The sequence below is a fragment of the Anopheles coustani genome, chromosome 2 (assembly GCF_943734705.1).
Source record: "Anopheles coustani chromosome 2, idAnoCousDA_361_x.2, whole genome shotgun sequence".
Classification (NCBI taxonomy): domain Eukaryota; kingdom Metazoa; phylum Arthropoda; class Insecta; order Diptera; family Culicidae; genus Anopheles; species Anopheles coustani.
In genome coordinates this window covers 80,170,709-80,191,789 of record NC_071289.1, presented here as the reverse complement: position 1 = coordinate 80,191,789, position 21,081 = coordinate 80,170,709, and the positions used below count along the sequence as shown (strand labels likewise).

Here is a 21,081-nt window from a genome sequence, read left to right as displayed (position 1 = left end):
GGTAATCCGAAAACGTTGAACATCAAACATATGCATAACGAACCGGTGATGGAGGGTTAATCTGGGATTTGAGGAAACTCTCTGCACTGGAGGCTCCTGATGGCTTGGAGTTAGATCAATAAAAACCCGCATATAAATTTACTCTTTACTTAGCGCAATGTATCGTAATTTCATCGCAAAATTCAACATATCGAATCTACATGTTCGAGTTATCTGCTGAAATGTTTCAAGTGCTTGTTCTAGTTAAGGCACGCACCAGTTGCATTCAAGCTAAAGTTGTAAAGCTGTAGGGAAACTTTAGTAAATTTACTTCATTTTCAGCTCGAAACTGTTTGTTGGTTATTTTTATATTCCTATTATATTTATTACTAAGTCTTGTCTAGTTGAACAACAGTCGTTAACTCACTGCATAAAATTTGTTTTCGGAAATTTTAAAATTTGTATGCAATCTGAGAGATAAACCCGTGATCGAGTGATCGCGCAAATAGATAGCGCGAGGTTCCTTCTGGAAAAAAGGGGCGAAATTGAAAGCCCAAAAGAGTACATATTTAAAAAATAACATTTTTAAATCAACGAAGTTCTCGAGGGAAGTGTTTGATTGTAGATTTTAAAAAACGAGTGCGATTAATCTACAAGACATAGCAAAGCTGAGAAAATGAAAGCTTCAGAAGCTTTTCGATTTCGAAAGCATTTTTTGTGAATTTCTCTCACAGAATCTATTTGCGCCGCGAGAAAACCCGCGACTTCTCCGTTAAACCGCGGGTTCAGGTTGGAAATGTATGAGGGCACGCCTCAGTCATCTGGAAGATCGCGCCGCGAGTAGATCGTTAATGATTTATGTGGTGTTTGTGGGCGTTTAATCGGTACTTGACTGTTTTTTTTATAAGTGGCTGTGTTTTCGTTTGTTATCAAGCTGAAAAAGGGCATTGAGCTGCTGTGAACAGCTGAGAGAGCTGTAGATTACAGTTTTAACCAGTGCAACAAGTTAATTGAACAAAGGATCGAAAAAGTAAGTAGAAGTGAAAATGCAAAATAAATAACCGCTGCACGTACGTATAAAGATCGTTCTGAAGGTGATTTTTCAGTATCAACGGCGAAGTCATTAATGGCGGCTGCACAATTAGTTTAAATGTTTCGCGACGTGGCTTGAAAAAAAGAATTACAAATACGTGACACTTTGTCCCGGGGAAATTTTAAAACGAACGCAACAATGGGGTCGCGTTTTTGTTTTTAAACCCAGACGTTGTTGTTTCAATAGAATTGAGCATAAGTGGAGAATGAGGCGAGCATAAAAAGGGAGAAAAAAAAGCATGGAACAGACATGTCAGGTAAAAGAAAAGAAAATAACCGGTTAAGGTTGAAAGAAGCAATCGAATGGAATGTTCACAACAGAAAGATGTGTTGGTGAAATTTATCTCCCATGCTGGGCCCACCTTGGGCTAGGTCTTGCACATGGTCGTTATGTTTTTTTCCCTTTCTTTTTATGCTGGCCACTCCCTACATTCGCCTCGCACGGTGCGTACGATCACCTGCAGCACAGGAAGCCAGGCATACATACACATAGGTACACATATGTTTACACACGATCGATAGGTAGGGTGATGCCGCGTGATGATCACCATCGTCAGCATTGGCATTATGTCATCGACATCCAGCGCAATTATTCACACGACGCAATTGTCCAGAACCAGAACGATCAGGCCGCGGTTTACCATCAACCGACAGGTTGCTCGAGGTCAAGCCGGTAGCGAAATTTTCCGCTCGGTTGCTTTTCGCTCCCAAGGTCGCTAACTAACGGAACCGGTTGCTGTGATGACGGTTGAGCTGATGAGCAGAAGCCTCCGGAAGCAGATGATGCTAACGCCGGCATTTGTCCGCCTCGATTGCCGGGATTGCACGATCATTCGTAATTTGTTTTTAATGGCATAATTTTGTTGAAAAAAAGGTAACCATAAGGTATGATATATTCAAATAGAACGATTCGAGTGTAAGGAGAATGACGTATTCAGTAGACCACCCACAATCCGCTCCTTTGTCATGAAAATGATTGATCATTTGTGTCCCATTTCGTACCTTTTAAAATAACACAGTGTGTACAGTTTAACATGCACGTGATAAAAATAACTCTCTCACGTGCGAAATACATGTCTAAAGGCCGGCACGATGGGAAAGCCTGCGTTTGAAGACAATGGATATTTTTTCGCACGCAGTTGTGGTTGATAAATGGTTGCTTCAAGTGATATTGAACAAAACATCTTATCATTCATCGGTAGCTTGAGCATTTTCTTACCTAAAGCTTGTAATTGATTGCCACTCGCAAACGAACGATGATACATATTGGCCAGACGAGTTTGAGCCTGGTTGCTTGTTTATACGAAAGGAAGACGCGTTGTATGTTCAATACAAATATTACCCTAAGAAAACACGAAATGTGTTTCTATACCACGTGCCAAAAAGAACGTCTATCTACAAAAACGACGAAGATGATCTAATCGATCGAGGTGAATTGATCGCTATATAGCGCAAAAATATTTAACCTTGGCAAATGTTTGCGAGGAATTTGTGCGTTCGTTAAGGTTGCTTTTTTGGTGGCCCGGCGATGCGAAGTAGGATAGAAGTGCGAGGTTAAATGTTTATGACACGAGCAATTATTGGACAAATTTAGAAAAGCAACAATTTACCGCCGATTCGTTGGCCTTGTTTTTTTCCCAGTGCCAGCCAGAAAGTCTCATTAATCGGGTTAATCGTTCGTCCAGATAAGGTCGAAAATTTGACCTAAAGCGAGTCCTACACATGATCTTTCTCGTAAATGTCCTTTCGTTGATCGCTCTAGCATCTATAACATATAATTATATGTTTTCCTCTTTCACTTACCCAGCTGATCGACAATGATCTTGAGGCTCCATGCGTCGGTTGTGCTGCTCGTGTGCACACTGAAAGTGATCACGGCCCAGCGGAGTAGCTGCTGCGAGACGTACTGCTACAACGATGACGATGAACGGAAGCAAGTGCGACACTTTGCCACCAAAACGATGTACGAAGTCATCCGCCCGCCGGACACCGATCGTCAGCACATTGTACCGAGTATGTAGACGTGGATGTAAAAACTATGTGAAATTTGGTTTTTAAAGAGACATCTTTCTTGCTTCCCCCTGCAGACTGTGCACCGGTAAAATTTTGGCTCCTTAGCCGACATGGCACTAGACTTCCGAGCAAGGGTGACATCGTGGAAATGCCAACGCAGCTGAAACTGGTATGAGGCAATAGAATAGGAGTATGGTTTGCACACTTTTACTAACAATTACACTTTTCCCTACAGTTGCAAGATGCCATCATTGACAATTACTATACACGCCGTACGATGCCCGACAATGGGCGCATGTGTGACAAGGACCTGGAAATCCTCCGAAATTGGCGCTGGGATCCGAACATTACCGCGCAGTACGAATCGACGCTTACCGAGCAGGGATGGCAGGATCTCAAATATCTGGCACTGCGCGCCAAGGAGAAATATTGGCAACTGTTCGGCAGTGGCTACGATGCGAACAAGTTTTTGGTGAGAATATAGTGTGTGACCACGTGTCAAGCGTTTTTGTTTCTACACAAACCTCGATTTTGGTTTTACAGTTCCGCTACACCAACACTCAGCGCACCGAGGCAAGCTTCAAGGCGTTTGCGGAGGGTCTCTTCGGCAGCGAGGAGTCGCAGCGGGTCAAACCGATAGCGCCATCCGAGCCCGATACCCTTCTGAAGCCGTACGACTACTGTGCGGACTACGACGCGAACAAAGATCGCCAGAAGAAGGACGAAAATTCCGAGGCAAATAAATTCTTCCGCACGGCACTGTTCACCGGCACGGTGTGGGATATTTCGCAGCGGCTCGGCTTTCGGCACAATCTGAGCGTGGAGCAGATCGAGCATATGTGGGATGCCTGCCGGTTCGAGCAAGCGTGGCAAATATCGCGGGCAAGTCCGTTCTGTGCGGCGTTCACCCAGGATCAGGTGAACGTGCTCGAGTACAAGGAGGATCTGGCGTACTACTATCAAACCAGCTACGGTTACGAACGTAGCACCGAGCTGGCATGCCACGCCATGGCCGACATGCTGAAACATCTAAAGTCCCGCGAAGAGCCGACGGTGGTGGCATACTTTACGCACGACTCACAAATCCAGCTGCTCCTGGCGGCGCTAGGGGCGAAGAAGGATTCAACGCCACCACGGGCGGACAATTATCCGTTCATGAAATACCGCCAGTATCGCTCCAGTGACATTCCATTTGCAGCCAACATTGCAGCCGTAAAATATCAGTACGTATAGCGTTACGAGATTTTCCAATGCTTTTCCACTTCACTTTTGTTGCGCGCCGGTATCGCTAAAAAGTTGAAAAATCTTTAACTGCATCTCTCTACCTACAGATGCGCGGAGCAGCGAGAACCGGAGCGTGTTATATTCTTCCTGAACGAAAAGCCACTCATGCTGGACTGGTGTAACGTCGGTCTGTGCAACTGGTCCGACGTTGAGCGAAAATTCCAACGGTTCACCGATGGCAATTGCGACCGGATGTACTGCCAGGGCAGTGGGGCTTCACAGTTCTTCGCACACCATTCTCTCATCACACTCGTCGTTGGTCTTTTCGTGCTCCTTTCCGTACGGTGGGGTACCTTAGTCTAAGTTTCCATTTCACCAGTATTATGTTTTTCAACAGATCAATCACCAATGGCTAAAAATATAAAACTTGGTGGGAATGATAGAGAGTTTGCTTTAGTTGGTTTTGTTTTTGTTTTTGTAAGTTTTGATTTAATTATATTTCCGTGCTATTCCGATGGTTTGTCATCTACTACTTTTGGAGGTATTCATTGTCGAAAAATGTAACTCTTTTTTTATAATGTTCGATTATCTGTTCCACTACTCCCTGTTGCAATGTGGAGTTAGCTATATGAATTCCGATTGTTCAATGTCTTTTCAACAATTTCCCCTCAGTTGTGGCAACTCCGTGGGGTGAAATAGTAATTCTCATTTTTTTGCATGCACATATCTATCTCCTACGCCAAATAAAGTATTTTACTGTTGAGTTCGGGGGGGAAGATGATTAAATATATCAACTTGAAATGCTACTTCATAAAAGCAAAATAAAAACATACGATACCAGACGACTGGTTTTGGGGTCTGAAAAACGAGTTCAGTTCACATTATTCGATAAATGCCCATAAGGACTGTGGGTACCGGTTGCCCTCACCCTTGTGTAGAAACCAACGAGGTAGGCCTCGTTTTTTCTCCCTATGCTTTTTCATTTGCGGGCAGTTTACACCACTGTACCTTTTACTTGAACTCTGGATATGGAGCGATGGCTGGGGAACCGTTCAGTTTGGCCGGTTGTGCTCTGCCAACGGTTCTAGAAAGATAAGCGGAAGATAATGTTATCGAAATTAAAGCAAAACTACAGGGAATATGTTTGGTAATTACCGGAAAAAGAATGATGCGCCACGCTTGTGGTCGTTGGTCATCTTCAGGCGACGGTAACAATCACGCCATCCGAAGAAATTATCCATCAACGGTGGATTGCCCGCCTTCAACCTGTTTCAGGACGACGAAAAAGATAGGAAAACGTTAGTTTTGCTCGACAACACGTTTCTCCACATGGGAATTACCTTGAGCCATTCACGACCATGCAGGTCGACACGACATGGTAAGGATAAAGCCAGCTACTGACGGTGAAGTGGGCAATCGTATTCACGTTGTTCTGGATCGTACGATTCTGTACGATGTATCGACAGAACAGGTAGGTTATCGTGCTGGTCATCGCTATACATCCAAGTTCCACGACCAACCGGGGCACGATGCCCGAAAAAAACCCTGTAATGCCCTCCGTTTGCCAAATCTCCTTTACCGATTGCCACAATCCACTGTATAGTTGCTCCCGGCCTACGAACTGGGCCATCATTCGAATAGAAATAACGTGGAACGGTTGGGAAATGACGACACCGGCAAAGTGCACTGCGACATCACGGTGCACATTAGAAATGAACCAAGCAAAATCGTCTTCGTTTTTGTGCTTCTTTTTCTCCTCGGTGGCTACTAGCCCCATACCGACGGCTAGCTTTTCGCCGTAGTACGAGCTAAGAACATTTCCGACCAGTTTGGCGCTAAGCCCTCGGAAACATCCCGTGAACCCATCGACGGTCCCGATGTGGTACGCTAGAAAGGAGATAATAATAACGAGGGTTGATGACATTTTTCCATACACCGATCAGCCGTCGGAAGGTTCATACCGTACTGAAAAATATTGGGCAGCATCAAACGTCTTGCACCGAATAGGGTTCGACCCGGCCGAGGCGCTATCGGTTCGTAACCGAGCTGAGGGGAAAAGATAAGATAGGATAAACATGGACCATATTTTTACTTTACCATTGCAGATTATCGCATATTGGTGGCGGGTACCTACCTGGATGAGCGTTTTGGCATAATCCAGCGGATGCAATGCTGTCGTGCAGCACAAACGGAAACCGAACTTCACAGCGCTCGGCGTCTCATTCGATTCGTTGGAATTGTTTTCGACCTCGTTAACAATATATACGTCTGGCAAAGGATCAGATCTTTTTTTCTTGTCATTCCTTGTCCATTCCGGTCCACGTTCGAAATCGTCAAACCAATAATCCGGCTCAATCTGCGTGTCCCTCGTATATACATTCATTCTTATACGAATCACAGATGTTCTCTATCGTTCTTAAACACAGGTGTTCGTTCTCACTTTACTATATTGACCGTATTTATCTTTTAGGCCTTAAGCAACTGTTGATGTTTTGCTGTGAAAACTTCTTTCCGCACAGAAGATTCGTTCTTATCGGCAATGCCGACCACGGTTGGTAGTTACGTTAGTTAGTACAAGGTAGGGTAATTTGCAGTTAATTGATGTTTCTTGGCTTGACATATCAGACAGTTGGTAATATCAATTGAATATTCTGGTCAAAGTTTAGCATTGTCGTGTTTTTTCAACATGTTTTTGTCCATGTTAGATATTCCAACTGCATTTGGCGAGGAAATCAGACACTTTTGGTTTCGGATATTATTCCTTTGCAAAAAAAAATCACCCGAAAAACGATAGTAAAACCTCTATATTCGTAGGCACCTTGGTCGTGATTCAAACCTGAGCCGTTAGTTCGGAGCCTATAGTCGGTTCCAAAATTTGCTGGAGTTCGTCGGAGCCGGCTCCGGTTGTGGAACCGATTTTTCCATCACTAATGTGGAACCGTTCAGTTTGGCTGGCGGTGCTTTGCTAAAAGTTTTGGAAAGATAAAAAGATAAAAATGGTATCCAAAGTAAGGACGGTGCTATGTAATTACCGGAAAAAGAATGAAAGACCACGCTTGTGGTCGTTGGTCATCAACAGGTGACGGTAACAATCATGCCATCCGACGAAATTATCCATCAACGGTGGATTGCCCGCCTTCAACCTGTTTCAGGAGGAGAAAAACGATAGAAAAAACGTTAGTTTTGCTCGACAACACATCTCACCACATGGGAATTACCTTGAGCCGTTCACGATCATGCAGGTCGACACGACATGGTAAGGATAAAGCCAGCTCTTGACGGTGATTTGAGCAATCGAACTCACGCTTTTCCGGAGCGTACGACTCTGTTCGATGTACCGACAGAACAGGTAAGTTATCGTGCTGGGAATTACTATACATCCAAGCTCAACGATCAAACGGGGCACGATGCCTGAAAAAAATCCTTTAATGCCCTCTGTTTGCCAAATTTCCTTTACCGATTGCCACAATCCACTGTATAGTTGCTCCCGGCCTACGAACTGGGCCATCATGCGAGTAGAAATAACGTGGAACGGTTGAGAAATGACGATACCGGCAAAGTGCACTGCGACATGACTTTGTACATTAGAGAGGAACCAAATAAAATCATTCTCCTCTCTGTGCTTCCGCTTTTCTTCGGAGGCTACTAGCCCCAAACCGATGGCCAGCTTTTCGCCGTAGAACGAGCTAAGGACATTTCCGACCAGTTTGGCGCTAAGCCCTCGGAAGCATCCCGTGAACCCATCGACGGTGCCGATGTGGTACGCTAGAAAGGGAAGAATAACAACGAGGGTTTATTAAATTTTTCCATACACCAATTGGCCATTGGGAGGTTCATACCGTATTGAAAAATATTGGGCAGCATCATTCGTCTCGCACCTAATATAGTTCGACCCGGCCGGGGAGCAATCGGTTCGTATCCGAGCTGAGGTAGAAGATAGGATAAACATGGACCATATTTTTACTTTACCATTGCAGATTACATCGCATATTGGTGGCGGGTACCAACCTGTATGAGTGTTTTGGCATAATCCAGCGGATGCTGTAATGCCGTCATACAGCACACACGGAAACCGACCTTTAACGCGGTCGACGTCTCATTCGATTCGTTGGAATTGTTTCCGACCTCGTTATAAATATATACGTCTCGCAATGGATCATACCTTTTGTTCTTGTTAACCCATTCCTGTCCACGATCGAACTTGTTAAACCATTCCGGCTCAACCTGCGTGTGCCTTGTATATTCATTCATCCTGATACGAATCACAGGTGTTCGTTCTCACTTAACTATATTGACCGTATTTATTTTTTAGGCCATAAGCAACTGTTGATGTTTTGCTGTGAAAACCCCTTTCCGCACAGAAGTTTCGTTCTTACCGGCAAGCCGACCACGGTTGGTAATTACTTTAGTCGGTACAAGGTAGGGTAAATTCCAGCTAATTGATGTTTCTCGGTTTGACATATTAGACAGTTGGTAATATCAGTGAATATTCTGCTCAAGGTCACTGTCGTGTTTTTTTTATCGTTTTTGTGGCCACGTGAGTAGATATTCTAACTAACTATGGCGAAGAAATTAGACGCGTCTCGGATTGCAAAAAAGTTCAAACCGCACCGTTGCAAAAAAGTACACACGAGAATTGATGGTAAAACCTCAATATTCGTAGGCACCTTGGTCGTGATTCAAACTGTTTTCGTTATGTGTCAAGTGTAATCAGCCTACGTGCTCGGGAACAATTTTCGAATATAGGATGGATGTCATGGATGTGAAACCACCAGCCAAACGACGGTGCTTTGCTAAAAGTTTTGGAAAGATAAAAAAATGAAAATGGTATCCAAAGTAAAGACGGTGCTATGTAATTACCGGAAAAATAATGAAAGACCACGCTTGTGGTCGTAACAATCAGACCATTCGAAGAAATTATCCATCAACAGCGGATTGCCCGCCTTCAACCTGTTTCAGGAGGAGAAAAACGATAGAAAAAACGTTAGTTTTGCTCGACAACTCTCCACATGGGAATTACCTTGAGCCAGTCACGATCATGCAGGTCGACACGACATGGTACGGATAAAGCCAGCTCTTGACGGTGATTTGAGCAATCGAATTCACGCTTTTCCGGAGCGTACGACTCTGTTCGATGTACCGACAGAACAGGTAAGTTATCGTGCTGGGAATTACTATACATCCAAGCTCAACGATCAAACGGGGCACGAAGCCTGAAAAAAACCCTGTAATGCCCTCCGTTTGCCAAATCACCTTTACCGATTGCCACAATCCACTGTATAGTTGCTCCCGACCTACGAACTGGGCCATCATGCGAGTAGAAATAACGTGGAACGGTTGAGAAATGACGATACCGGCAAAGTGCACTGCTACATGACTTTGTACATTAGAGACGAACCAAATAAAATCATTCTCCTCTCTGTGCTTCCGCTTTTCCTCGGAAGCTACTAGCCCCAAACCGATGGCCAGCTTTTCGCCGTAAAACGAGCTAAGGACATTTCCGACCAGTTTGGCGCTAAGCCCTCGGAAGCATCCCGTGAACCCATCGACGGTGCCAATGTGGTACACTAGAGAGGGGAGAATAACAACGAGGGTTTATTAAATTTTTCCATACACCAATTGGCCATTGGGAGGTTCATACCGTATTGAAAAATATTGGGCAGCATCATTCGTCTCGCACCGAATAGGGTTCGACCCAGCCGGGGAGCTATCGGTTCGTATCCGAGCTGAGGTAGAAGATAGGATAAACATGGACCATATTTTTACTTCACCATTGCAGATTATCGCATATTGGTGGCGGGTACCAACCTGTATGAGTGTTTTGGCATAATCCAGCGGATGCTGTAATGCCGTCATGCAGCACACACGGAAACCGACCTTCAACGCGGTCGACGTCTCATTCGATTCGTTGGAATTGTTACCGACTTCGTTATAAATATATACGTCTCGCAATGGATCATATCTTTTGTTCTTGTTAACCCATTCCTGTCCACGATCGAACTTGTTAAACCATTCCGGCTCAATCTGCGTGTGCCTCGTATATTCATTCATCCTGATACGAATCACATATGTTTGTTCTCACTTTACTATATTGACCGTATTTATCTTTTAGGCCTTGAGCAACTGTTGATATTTAGTTGAACTGTGAAAACTCCTTCCCGCGCAGAAGTTTCGTTCTTACCGGAACCGTCGACACGGGTTAGTAATTACTTTAGTCGGTACAAGGTAGGGTAATTTCTCGGATTGCAGTTCAAACCGCACCGTTGCAAAAAAGTACACACGAGAATTGATGGTAAAATATTCGTAGGCACCTTGGGCGTGATTCAAACTTCTTCGCCATGTGTCAAGTGCAATCAGCTGTCGTTCGTCAAAGGGCGGATGGTTTGTTTACGTAGAGCAAGAGAAATCGATTAATTTCTCGGACCGTGCTGAAATTCGTCTCTTGCCGCTAGTGGAACTTACTTATTTTAATGTGAAAAGTGCACCTCCGAAGAAAACCGTCACAATGATTCATTTAACTGGCCAAAATTACTCCTCGAAGGAGATACTGCAGAATATTTTCTCGCCGATGGTCGGTGCCATCGTTTCGCAGCAGGCGGAGGAATTGTGTCAGAAGAATAATCTCTCCTTTGTCGAAATGTTACAACCGTTCCTAAAGCTTTCCTCCGATGGTAAGATTTTCCACCATTTCAAACAATAATCGGTAATTTATTCTGACATCTTTATGATTTCGTGCTATCGACAGCTCATTTTCGCGATGTTGCTGGCACGAGCGTTTCTATCAAGGGGCTACGCATCAACGTGGTGGACGTTAACTGGCGCCCACCGCAAACGATACTGGCCAAAAAGATGTTGAATGAAGCAGTAACGTCCGCCGTTGGGGAGAAGATGAAACCGATCAAGCTGGACGATGGCACGTTCGTGGATATACCGGCCGCGGAACCTTGGTTCGAACAGTGGCGCGAAACGTTTCTAACGGTTCAGTTTCCGGCAGATCACGAGTTCACGCGCCACTTGCTATGCTCACTGATCGTAGTGTCTAGCATTGATCCGAACCCGATCGAGACGGCAAACCAGTTGACGAAGAAAATACAGATGATGCAAAGCATCACGCCTCCCCGGCTGCCGAAGTGGTTTTCCACTGATGCGCTGAACTGTTACGTTATGCTGCACGATGGATGCTCGGGAGATATCGGAAAGTGAGTTCAAAGAACCATTTGATCTTCATTTGTTGGAATTTAATTCTATTCGTTCAATCGCTCCATTGTTTTCCAGGGCACAACAAGCTTTCGATGGGCTCAAGTCGTCATACGGGGAACATAAATGCTTCCTGCTCCAAATAAATTCGCACAGTGGTGCGCCCGCGGATTGTCCCGACCCTTGGCTACGCTATCTGAAGAAACACCAGCGCTCGGAGGGAGCCACCACGAGCGACATCGACAGTGCACCGAAGACACCACAGGATATGGGCTCGGTGACGGGTATGCCATCGACCGTGGTGCAGTCGTCAAATTTGTTGGCCTCGCACGGTGGTGGTAGTGGTAGCAGTAGCACCTTGGACACACCACCATCCTCACAAGCCGGCGTTGTCCTGGGCGAAGTGATTGCACATCCGCTTAGTCCGGTGCAGGAAACGGGCATTGAGATACAGGAAACGTCGAGCCTAACGTCAAGCATCGATAGTCTGTCGCTGCAGACGATCAATCCGAACGTGTGGCCCATCGAGAGCGATATCGAGGTGGCGCACGGGTCATTCCTTACGGCCAGTGATTTGGATAACTTGAAGCACTTTGTGCAAGATTTTGCCGTGCGTGCATTGATTCCGTTTGTCGAGCGGTTGGTGGGAACTCTGAATGACTCTGTAAGTATAACTTAGAATGAATTCGTCGTTTAAGTCATTTGTTTTACGCTGTTTTCGATTCCATTTTTAGATATCGAACAAAAAAGGAGTCAGTCGATCGCTGCTGAGCGCCACCAAGCGCTGGTTCGTGACGAACAAACCGGGTGTAAACACGAACCAAAATGCCGTGGTGTACACGAACGAATCAACCGAGCTGCAGACGCGAAAGCTCGGCGATCTTTACTTCATGTTTGGCCACTACGCACTTGCCTTCCAGGCGTATCATCAAGCGAAGCGGGACTTTAACGCGGACTCCGCCTGGCAGTACTACGCCGGTGCCCTGGAGATGGCCGCCCTGGCTGCGCACATGCAAGGCACGGCCAACCGTAAAACGTACGACTACATGGAGGAAGCTATTTTGACCTACCTGAATAGCTGCAAGTTGCCACAGTTTGCTACCCGCGCTACCCTCCTCTCGATGGAGTGCCTACGGGCGGCGAAGCTATACAGCGAGGCGGCCAAGCAGTTGATTCGCATGACGAGCGAAGACTCGGACCTCCGGTCGGCACTCTTGCTCGAGCAGGCGTCCTATTGTTTCCTACTGGCCAACCCACCGCAGTATCGCAAGTATGCGCTACACTGTGTCCTCGCCGGACATCGGTTCTCGAAGGTCGGCCAGAGGAAGCACTCTTTCCGCACGTACAAACAGGCGTATCAGGTCTTCGATCGACGTGGCTGGAGCCTGGCGGAGGATCATATTCAGTACACGATCGGTCGGCAGGCGTCAAATCTGAAGAAGTTGGATGAGGCGGGCGCATGCCTGGCGCATTTGTTGCGCCCGTCGAGCATGCAAACGGCCGCTCAGCAAACCCTTTTCCTTCGCGAGTATCTCAGCACCAAGCGAGCGCTCCATGCGAAGGGAAGTGACGGAGCTAGCGACATTCCCTCAATTGCGCTCCCGAAGATTGTGCAGACGATGACGAAGGTTTTGGTGACCTCACCCCCGCCCGTCTCGAATCCTTTGCACGTAGCTGCGACAAACATCAGTATCACGGTAAGGTTTTGAAAATTTGCACAAATAACGTAATTAAAATGAAATTGTCTTTCGCTCCACAGTCCACACAAACTGGTGAACACATTTGGAACAAGATGGAGGAGATGCTGGTGCAGACGGCCTCCGAGCGGCCAGTGATGGTGTTCCGCCCATCCAGATCCTTGTTCTCCGTCGAAGCACCAGCCACCGAGAACCCTCGCTCGGTGCACGGAGAACCGATCGAGGTAGCGTTCAACCTGGAGAACACGATCAAGCCGGCGGTACTGTTTGAGAACATCAACCTGCTGTGGGAGTTCCGTAAGGAGGCGACGGGAGAAATCTTCACCAATCGATCCCTGTTTTTGGGCGAACTGAACCTGGAGGAGCGGTCCGAGATCGAGAATGTCGTCGCCACGAGCTTCGTCGGGCTGGTCGCTTTCGGCGAGCATGAAACGAAAACGCTGGTGCTGAAGCTAACACCGCGCTGTACCGGACAGCTGCGCATTCTGGGCATCGTTGGGAAGCTTTCGGCCGCACAGCCGACGTCGGGTGGCGCGCCGGGTGACGTACCCTCCCTGTGGGGCAAACAGTTGTTCGAAGCGCAACCGATCCGCGTTGCAAGCGCCAAAGACGGTTCGAAGGTGTTGCCGGTGGCACCGCAGCTGTTTGATCGTAAGCTCGAGATCGAAATTCTTCCCCCCGCACCGGCACTACATGTTAGCTTCAGTCGGGCACCGGCGGAGGTGCTGGCCGGAGAGGTGATTCCGTTGAAGATCAACATGACAAATGCGGGCGTCAGTGCCCTACGGGACATTTACGTGTGTATCGATAATCCCCGGTTCGTGCTGTTGAATCCGAGCGAGGGTGACATACCGCTATCGATCAGGCGCGATATGGCGGACCTGGCGATCGAAAGCGTGGGCCGTGATCGTGAGGCACGTAAACAGTACGTGTGCCGGGCATTCCGTGAAGCGGATGGTAACTTCATCGCGCCGAATGAGACGAAGACCGCCACCCTTTGGCTGCAGGCACCCTACACCAAGGGACAGAAGGATATAAGGATGATGATTTACTACGCCATGCCGCAGGATTATCCGAAGTTAAAGTGAGTATCTTATTGTATGTGCTTTTATGTTTGCTTTATTTTTCTCTCTTTTGTCATTATTCCTCAAAAGGCATCGGCTTGTACGGCATACGTGGAATTTCAACGTAAACGATTCGCTGCTTGTGGACGCCAACTGTAACATCAGCCATCCGGTGAAGCGTGAGCTTGGAGTTGATGTGAACGTAAGAAATCTGAACCAGGTGCATCATCCGCTCATGACAGAAATCACCGTCAACGATCTGTTCTTGTACTGTTCCACGTATGAATTATGCAAGAAAAAAGTGGTTTGTATGTATCGGAAAAGAAAGTTTTATCTGAAATGAAGTAGAGTGAAGTTAAAAATTACCGTTCTTCCATCCGGACAGATATTAAAACGCCCGGTCACACAAAGCTGCAATCTGGTGCCGGTTTGCGCACGAACGACACGCTCAGCTTGCGCTGCAATCTACAAAAACGCCCGCTGGACGTGGCGTTCGATGGAAACTTTCAGCGTTACGTAGAGCAAAAGCTGTCCTCCATTTCGGTCCGTGAATCGGATGCGGAAGCGAACGCTACCCTGCCACCGCTCGATGCGGTCGGCAGTTTTCTGATCAAGCACGAGACGAAATACATACGCGTGTACGAACCGAGCAGCAACGAGGAGTTCAATCAGATGTTGAATCAGCGCGATCGGCACATGACGCTGTGCGTGAACTGGTCGGCTACGATCAACGATAATGGAGCAACGCGGAAGGCGTACGGGCAGCATATGGTGCAGCTGCGAAATCTGTACGATTCGTAAGTTGCTCTCTTTTCAATATTTTTCATCCATCAAATGATCATGCCTGAGTGCTTCTATTGGTTGGCTCCCTTATTTGTTTGTAGTGTATTTTGTCCACCTTCTGAACGCCTGCAACAGATCACGTTCAGTGGCCAGTCGGATCTGCACGGAATTTTCGCCGATTTGGAGAAGGTATTTCCAGCGGAAAACAATGATATCGATAGTGGATGGGGTACAAATACTAGGTAAATGGTCAAGTGCGATATACTTTGATATGCAAGCTGCTTACTCTTTCCCATATACTTTTTAGCTACGTGGCGCAGAGATGTTTCCTGGAGGAAGGCTTCCAGTCTGTTGAACTAAGAGCATAAGAACACCCGCACTTATCCACGTATTCCAGAGTTTCGCTACAATAATATCTGTTTTTCATTGATATAGCTTGGCGGCGAATAATATTTAAGATAGTCAATAAATCATTTTAACTAAAGTTTGTGGTACTAAAACAAAACCCTGTCCGTTTTACTGAAACTCATGTAAAACTGAGTGTAATTTATTTTTGAATTACTGAAATTACTGTTATCAAGAACTGCTTTATTTTACTTTATATCCTGTACTGCATTCACGCTAAACGAACTAATGCCAAAACCGTTAGGGAACTAAAAAACATCGACATACAAGAAGCATTTTAATTTAACTTAATTTCATGACTATCGTAAACGTTATGAGGTAAGCTAATTAATCGAATATATTTTACAGTCCATCTTAGCTAATATGTTCTTTACCTACTTATCTAATTGTCCTTCGATTGCACAGAATACTACCGAGTGTTCATAGTGCACGGTGCAATTTAAGTGTCTACTCTCTTTTACTCTCCGTCTCTCTATTTTCAGATCGCTCTCTCAGTATTTCAAGATCTTTAATTTTTCTCATACCGTTCTAGTTCGAACCAGATGGAGTTTGCGTCTCTTTTCTGTACTCCCGCGCCGTCTACTAAACGCCGGTCGGGGAAGGATAAATTCAACATTTGCTCTTCCGGCGGCGCTCATACAGGAATCTGTTCCGACGGCGAACGGACGTGTGGCTTCGAAAGCGTGCCTGTGTATACGCGCCGGTCGCACTTGCAGGAGAGTATTGTGTGTGAAGTACCCCAGGTCGGGGTTCGCGCATGAGCGTTTAAACATCGGTTTGAAGTTTGTGCCGATTTGGGATTTCCGATCGATTTTTGAATCGAAAGTTTTCGTACAATTGCTGAAAGTGTATCACCTGCGGGGTTTGTGAAATAATGTTGCTCAAACAGCTTGGCGATGTGCTCCGGCGCACCGACAGCCAACGGTGCCACCGTGGGATGGTGCAGTGTAAGTGCAGAGTGTCAAAGGGCTAAGCGACCCTGTTTTTTTTTCTCCAAAAGGGTCCACCGAGTCTGTTCCACACACTTTTTGACCGAGGCACTGCAAAGCTGTGCTAATTAACGGCGTGTTGTTTACGTGTTGTTCGCTTTATTTTACAGTGAGTCGTCACTTTGCCGCCGTTCCGCAGGCCGAACCGGTTGCACCGTCGCTCAAAACAGAAGTACCCGGACCGAAGTCGAAGGCTTTGCTGCAGCAGCTGAATCAACTGCAGGTACGAAGATTATCAAAGGATGCTGTGTGCATATCGTTTTCAAAGAAGACGCAGTTCTGGAACAATCGCCCCGCAACCATCCGGATCGGTTTCGACCAGCACGAGCGATCGGTCCGTCTATTGCCCTGCAACACCCTTCGCATGAACCTTACCCAATTGAAACCAATTGAAGGGAATTGGTTTCAATCAGTTGTACGCTACTCGCCGGAACAAATCTGCGTCCGGATTCTGGTGGGGGCCCGTATCATGGTGTCAATGGACGACGGTTGCATCGCGAGAAACATATCTCTCGAGCGTTGCATCTCCGGAACGGCAATCGGAGGACGTAGTAATGTCAAGCACCAGAAAAAGGGAAAATTTAAAAGACCGTCTCCCATGCGAAGAAGATGAAACCAAAATTCAGTACCAAACGCCGACGATGAGGGTGTGTGCGCTGCCTCCAATTACGGTGGAGATCAAAAATGATATAAATAACTCTGGTACTATTTTTTTTGGTAGGTTCGTTCTTGACTCTTGCACGCGCCGGCTAATGACGATGGTTTGCGTTCCCTGACCTCTAGACATTAAGATGGAATTTATTGTGCCGCCACGAGCTTCGTCGACATCGTCATTTACCATAATGACGACGTTCTTTACACGCGTTTTTCTTCCTCTTCACGCACCGGTCTTGAACTTGAAAATGCGTTTCGTTACGATTTTTCCCGGTTCTCGAACGGTTTCCCGCCCGAACGCACCTAATATCTCCACACGGCGTTTTCATTCACCGCGTGGTAACTGACCACGTTTCACGCTGAGCTATTTTTAACGAACAATAACGCTTGTTTATATTGTCGCGAACTGATGAAATTTTTGGTGCTCTTGCATTGAGGAGACAATTTAAAGATATTGATGCCCGAGTAGATACAAAAAAATTTCTGAAGGACTTCAAGACATTAATAAGAATTTCAATCAAAATCACCTTTTATTCCAGAATGCCGGTTCGGTGCAGATGTTTGTCGATTACGACAAATCGTTCGGCAACTATGTGCAGGACGTCGATGGGAATGTACTGCTGGACATCTACACCCAAATTTCTTCCATTCCACTTGGCTACAATCACAAGGAGCTGCTGAAAGTGTTCCAGAACGATCACAATCTTTCCAGTAAGTACTTCATCGAACCCTTTCTGGTTAAAAGTAGTCAAACATTTCTCTTGTAAAGTTGTTAAGATTAGATAATCAACAAAGTTTTATCAAGTTTTATCAAGTTTAATCAACCCGCACTCCATCTGACCACCCGGTGTTGTTGTTTTGCAAAGCACTTATGTTACCAAGCTTTATGAAAGCAACAAAAATCTTATCAACGCATGGCCGGGACTGATGCATTTATTGTGCATTTCGCGCGGCACCACCAACCGTTCCTTATCAAACGTATTTTTATCAGTAAAACTGCGTGGCGCGTGGCAAGGGTGGTGTGATATGATAATTTGGCGTTGCCGTCAGCGCACATTGGTTAACTGCTTCGCTGTCTGGGCCTGGCATAATGAATGATGGCCTAAAATGGGTGGCCGGAGCGGAGGGAGGGATGGTCTGGTACAATGTGGAAATTGTTGCTCGTGGTTAGGGTTCATTGAGTGTCTGATTAGGTTGATTCAGTTTACCGAGTGAAGGTTGATGACTTTATTTGTAGTCATGTTATTATTTAATTTAAATTATATCCACCCCCCTTTTTTAATCTCATCGGGGGTTTAATACTATACAAACTTATTTATAATCGGGTTTTCTTTCTTTCCATTTCTTAGCGCTTATTAATCGCCCGGCTTTGGGCGTTTTCCCGGGCGAGGACTGGCCCAATCGGCTGCAGAGTGTATTGATGTCGGTAGCGCCTGTTGGGTTGGATCACGTGACGACGATGATGTGCGGTTCCTGTTCCAACGAAAATGCGTTCAAGAATATTTTTATTTGGTAAGGCATGTTTGTAGTATATTGTATTTGCCAGGTTTCTGTACTTATTATATCCTTCGCGTACGTTTGCAGGTACCAGAAGAAGCAACGTGGAGATGCGACCCCGTTCTCCGAGGCGGAAATTCAATCGTGCATGATTAACCAGGCTCCCGGTGCTCCGAAACTGAGCATCCTCAGCTTCCACGGTGCCTTCCATGGGCGCACACTCGGTTGCCTGTCGACGACGCACTCGAAGTATATCCACAAGATCGATGTGCCCTCGTTCGACTGGCCGATCGCCCCGTTTCCGCAGTATCGCTATCCGCTGGAGGAGAATGTACGCGAGAATGCACAAGAGGATGCCCGTTGTTTGGCCGAGGTGGAGCGATTGATCGAACAGTACGGCAAGCGTGGCGTTCCGGTGGCCGGCATCATAGTCGAGCCAATCCAGAGCGAGGGAGGTGATAATGAGGCATCGCCCGAGTTCTTCCAGCAACTGCAGCGCATCGCCAAGGCACACGGAAGCGCCCTGCTGATCGATGAGGTGCAGACGGGTGGCGGTCCGACCGGTAAGATCTGGTGCCACGAACATTTCAATCTGCCCAGCCCACCGGACGTGGTGACGTTCAGCAAGAAGATGCAGCTCGGTGGATACTACCATGGGGCACACATGAAACCGCCACAGCCGTACCGCGTGTTCAACACCTGGATGGGCGATCCGGGCAAGCTGCTGCTGCTCGAGGCGATCCTTCGTGTGATCAAGCAAGAGTCGCTGCTGGAGAACGTTCGCCGTACGGGTGACAAGCTGAAGCAGGGTCTGGTGCAAGCGGAACGCGACTTCCCACATTTGCTGAGTGCGACTCGCGGACGGGGCACTTTCTTGGCGATCAACTGTGCCACACCGAAGCTTCGTGACGACATCGTTGGCGCGCTGAAGCAGAAAGGTACTCTTGTTTAGTTGAAAACTCTATCATGCACCTATCACTGAACGATCCCTCTTTCCGCAGGTGTTCTGTCCGGTGGTTGCGGTGACCTGAGCATCCGTTTTCGGCCGGCTTTAATCTTCGGCGAGAAGCACGTGGACATCTTCCTGGACAAGTTCAACCAGGTGCTGAAGGAGGTGAAATAAACAACTACCGCTGCTGGGAAGATGAAGCGCACAAATTTTCGATATTTTTGGGATACACAAAAAAAACATCAGCACAAACGGAAGAAACAAGGAATGAACGAAAACTGCCATGGAGTAGCAGCGAGGCGTACAAACGGCTAGGCCATAACAAAATACAGGCGAATGACTGTGCGGGGCAAAAGTAAAGACACCATTTGTCATTCATTAGCATTCGCTATGCTTCGTACAAAAACTGAATGCACGTAAATCCCTACCCCCTTTGCACGCTCGCTATACCTGCCAGCTTAAAGGAGCTTGGAAATGAAAAACAAATTATCTAAAGCAGATGTTAATAATTATCTCGAAGCGTTAAACACACTTATTAACAAAAAAACCATATAAAACACACCAACACGTACCTTTAGCTACGTGCAATGAGAGAACATTTGTCTTCCATCGAAACAACAAGCAAGTGATGATTCCAATAATCGGTGTACAACGGGTCCCCAATCATTCCTTGCGGAGGATTGGTCCGTTTAAAAATAGTAAAATAGATAAATGTTGTCGCATAAAGTGAACGAACTGGTGTTTGATTTATCTTAAGTTGCATTCATACAGATGTTGGATTTATAAAATTTAAATTAAAAAATACACAATTAATTTATTTTTTCCTATATTGTATACAACCGTTTAAAACGTTTTCAATTTATTTGAAGTTTTATTCTATTATTTGTTTTGATTAATGCATTTAATACATGATATTATCGATTTATCATGTTAATAACGTATAGAAATGTCCACTACGTTTATAATACAAAGGTGAACAATTTTTTTTCTTAAAAAAATATACTTTTTTTTGAGGTTTTTAAATTATGTTAATCATCTCAATCTAATTTAAATAATTTTAAAAGTATCCGAAGCATGTACTTACACTAACAGTCTGTGAAGATACTTTCTATTTGTTCTCCTTGAAATTCGACGGTTTGCATAACATACAAATGGATGCGCCTTTTTTACAATCGAAACGTGCAAACCATCGAAGAAAAATACGGAGACTCCGGCGATGTTAACGATGACAAGTAACGAACCGTGACTTTGGTAAAAGGGATTCGCAAAGGGTCGGCCCTTTCAACTCTGGTCCACTTCAATTGCACCATCTTCTCTTGTTCCGGGTCTTGTTAGCATCTTGTTCGGGCTCCGTTTTCTATCTTTTCTTTTGCCTTTCATTGACTTGACCACCGTTGCCGTTGGCGAAAGGCAGCCAGGTCTGCGCAAATGGAGATGGGAGGAAAAACTAGGGCGTAGCGCAGAACTTAACGAATTTAGCCTAACGATGGCGGGCTCGATGATGATCTATGCAAATTTAGATTTTCTCAATTTGCAAA

The 21,081-nt window shown here is 46.0% G+C and overlaps 6 protein-coding genes across 6 annotated transcripts; 3 read left to right on the top strand and 3 right to left on the bottom strand.

Moving 5' to 3' along the window:
* Positions 1–943: 943 nt before the first annotated feature.
* Positions 944–4,706, top strand: LOC131263632 (multiple inositol polyphosphate phosphatase 1). Its single transcript, XM_058265863.1, has 6 exons — positions 944–1,009; positions 2,879–3,084; positions 3,159–3,253; positions 3,320–3,556; positions 3,628–4,307; positions 4,416–4,706. Exons 2-6 carry the CDS (start codon positions 2,889–2,891, stop codon positions 4,669–4,671), a joined length of 1,464 nt encoding a protein of 487 aa, XP_058121846.1. The 5' UTR covers positions 944–1,009; positions 2,879–2,888; the 3' UTR covers positions 4,672–4,706.
* LOC131263634 (mitochondrial carrier homolog 2-like) lies at positions 4,438–6,831 on the bottom strand. The gene is made up of 5 exons (XM_058265865.1): positions 6,443–6,831; positions 6,270–6,354; positions 5,649–6,195; positions 5,464–5,574; positions 4,438–5,392 (listed from the first exon to the last, which is right to left on the bottom strand). Exons 1-5 carry the CDS (start codon positions 6,689–6,691, stop codon positions 5,320–5,322), a joined length of 1,065 nt encoding a protein of 354 aa, XP_058121848.1. The 5' UTR covers positions 6,692–6,831; the 3' UTR covers positions 4,438–5,319.
* A 258-nt stretch (positions 6,832–7,089) lies between these two features.
* Positions 7,090–8,679, bottom strand: LOC131263633 (mitochondrial carrier homolog 2-like). The gene is made up of 5 exons (XM_058265864.1): positions 8,317–8,679; positions 8,148–8,232; positions 7,527–8,073; positions 7,341–7,451; positions 7,090–7,273 (listed from the first exon to the last, which is right to left on the bottom strand). Exons 1-5 carry the CDS (start codon positions 8,557–8,559, stop codon positions 7,165–7,167), a joined length of 1,095 nt encoding a protein of 364 aa, XP_058121847.1. The 5' UTR covers positions 8,560–8,679; the 3' UTR covers positions 7,090–7,164.
* Positions 8,680–8,896: 217 nt separating this feature from the next.
* LOC131263635 (mitochondrial carrier homolog 2-like) lies at positions 8,897–10,451 on the bottom strand. The gene is made up of 5 exons (XM_058265866.1): positions 10,117–10,451; positions 9,950–10,034; positions 9,329–9,875; positions 9,169–9,258; positions 8,897–9,101 (listed from the first exon to the last, which is right to left on the bottom strand). The coding sequence occupies exons 1-5, from the start codon at positions 10,357–10,359 to the stop codon at positions 9,002–9,004; spliced, it is 1,065 nt and encodes a 354-aa protein (XP_058121849.1). The 5' UTR covers positions 10,360–10,451; the 3' UTR covers positions 8,897–9,001.
* A 338-nt stretch (positions 10,452–10,789) lies between these two features.
* LOC131263625 (trafficking protein particle complex subunit 8) lies at positions 10,790–15,548 on the top strand. The gene is made up of 9 exons (XM_058265855.1): positions 10,790–10,979; positions 11,054–11,507; positions 11,584–12,169; positions 12,240–13,202; positions 13,265–14,286; positions 14,357–14,574; positions 14,652–15,063; positions 15,151–15,291; positions 15,357–15,548. The coding sequence occupies exons 1-9, from the start codon at positions 10,814–10,816 to the stop codon at positions 15,415–15,417; spliced, it is 4,023 nt and encodes a 1,340-aa protein (XP_058121838.1). The 5' UTR covers positions 10,790–10,813; the 3' UTR covers positions 15,418–15,548.
* Positions 15,549–16,101: 553 nt separating this feature from the next.
* LOC131263630 (4-aminobutyrate aminotransferase, mitochondrial) lies at positions 16,102–19,964 on the top strand. The gene is made up of 6 exons (XM_058265861.1): positions 16,102–16,401; positions 16,554–16,666; positions 17,637–17,808; positions 18,447–18,609; positions 18,682–19,532; positions 19,596–19,964. Exons 1-6 carry the CDS (start codon positions 16,329–16,331, stop codon positions 19,715–19,717), a joined length of 1,494 nt encoding a protein of 497 aa, XP_058121844.1. The 5' UTR covers positions 16,102–16,328; the 3' UTR covers positions 19,718–19,964.
* Positions 19,965–21,081: the final 1,117 nt, after the last annotated feature.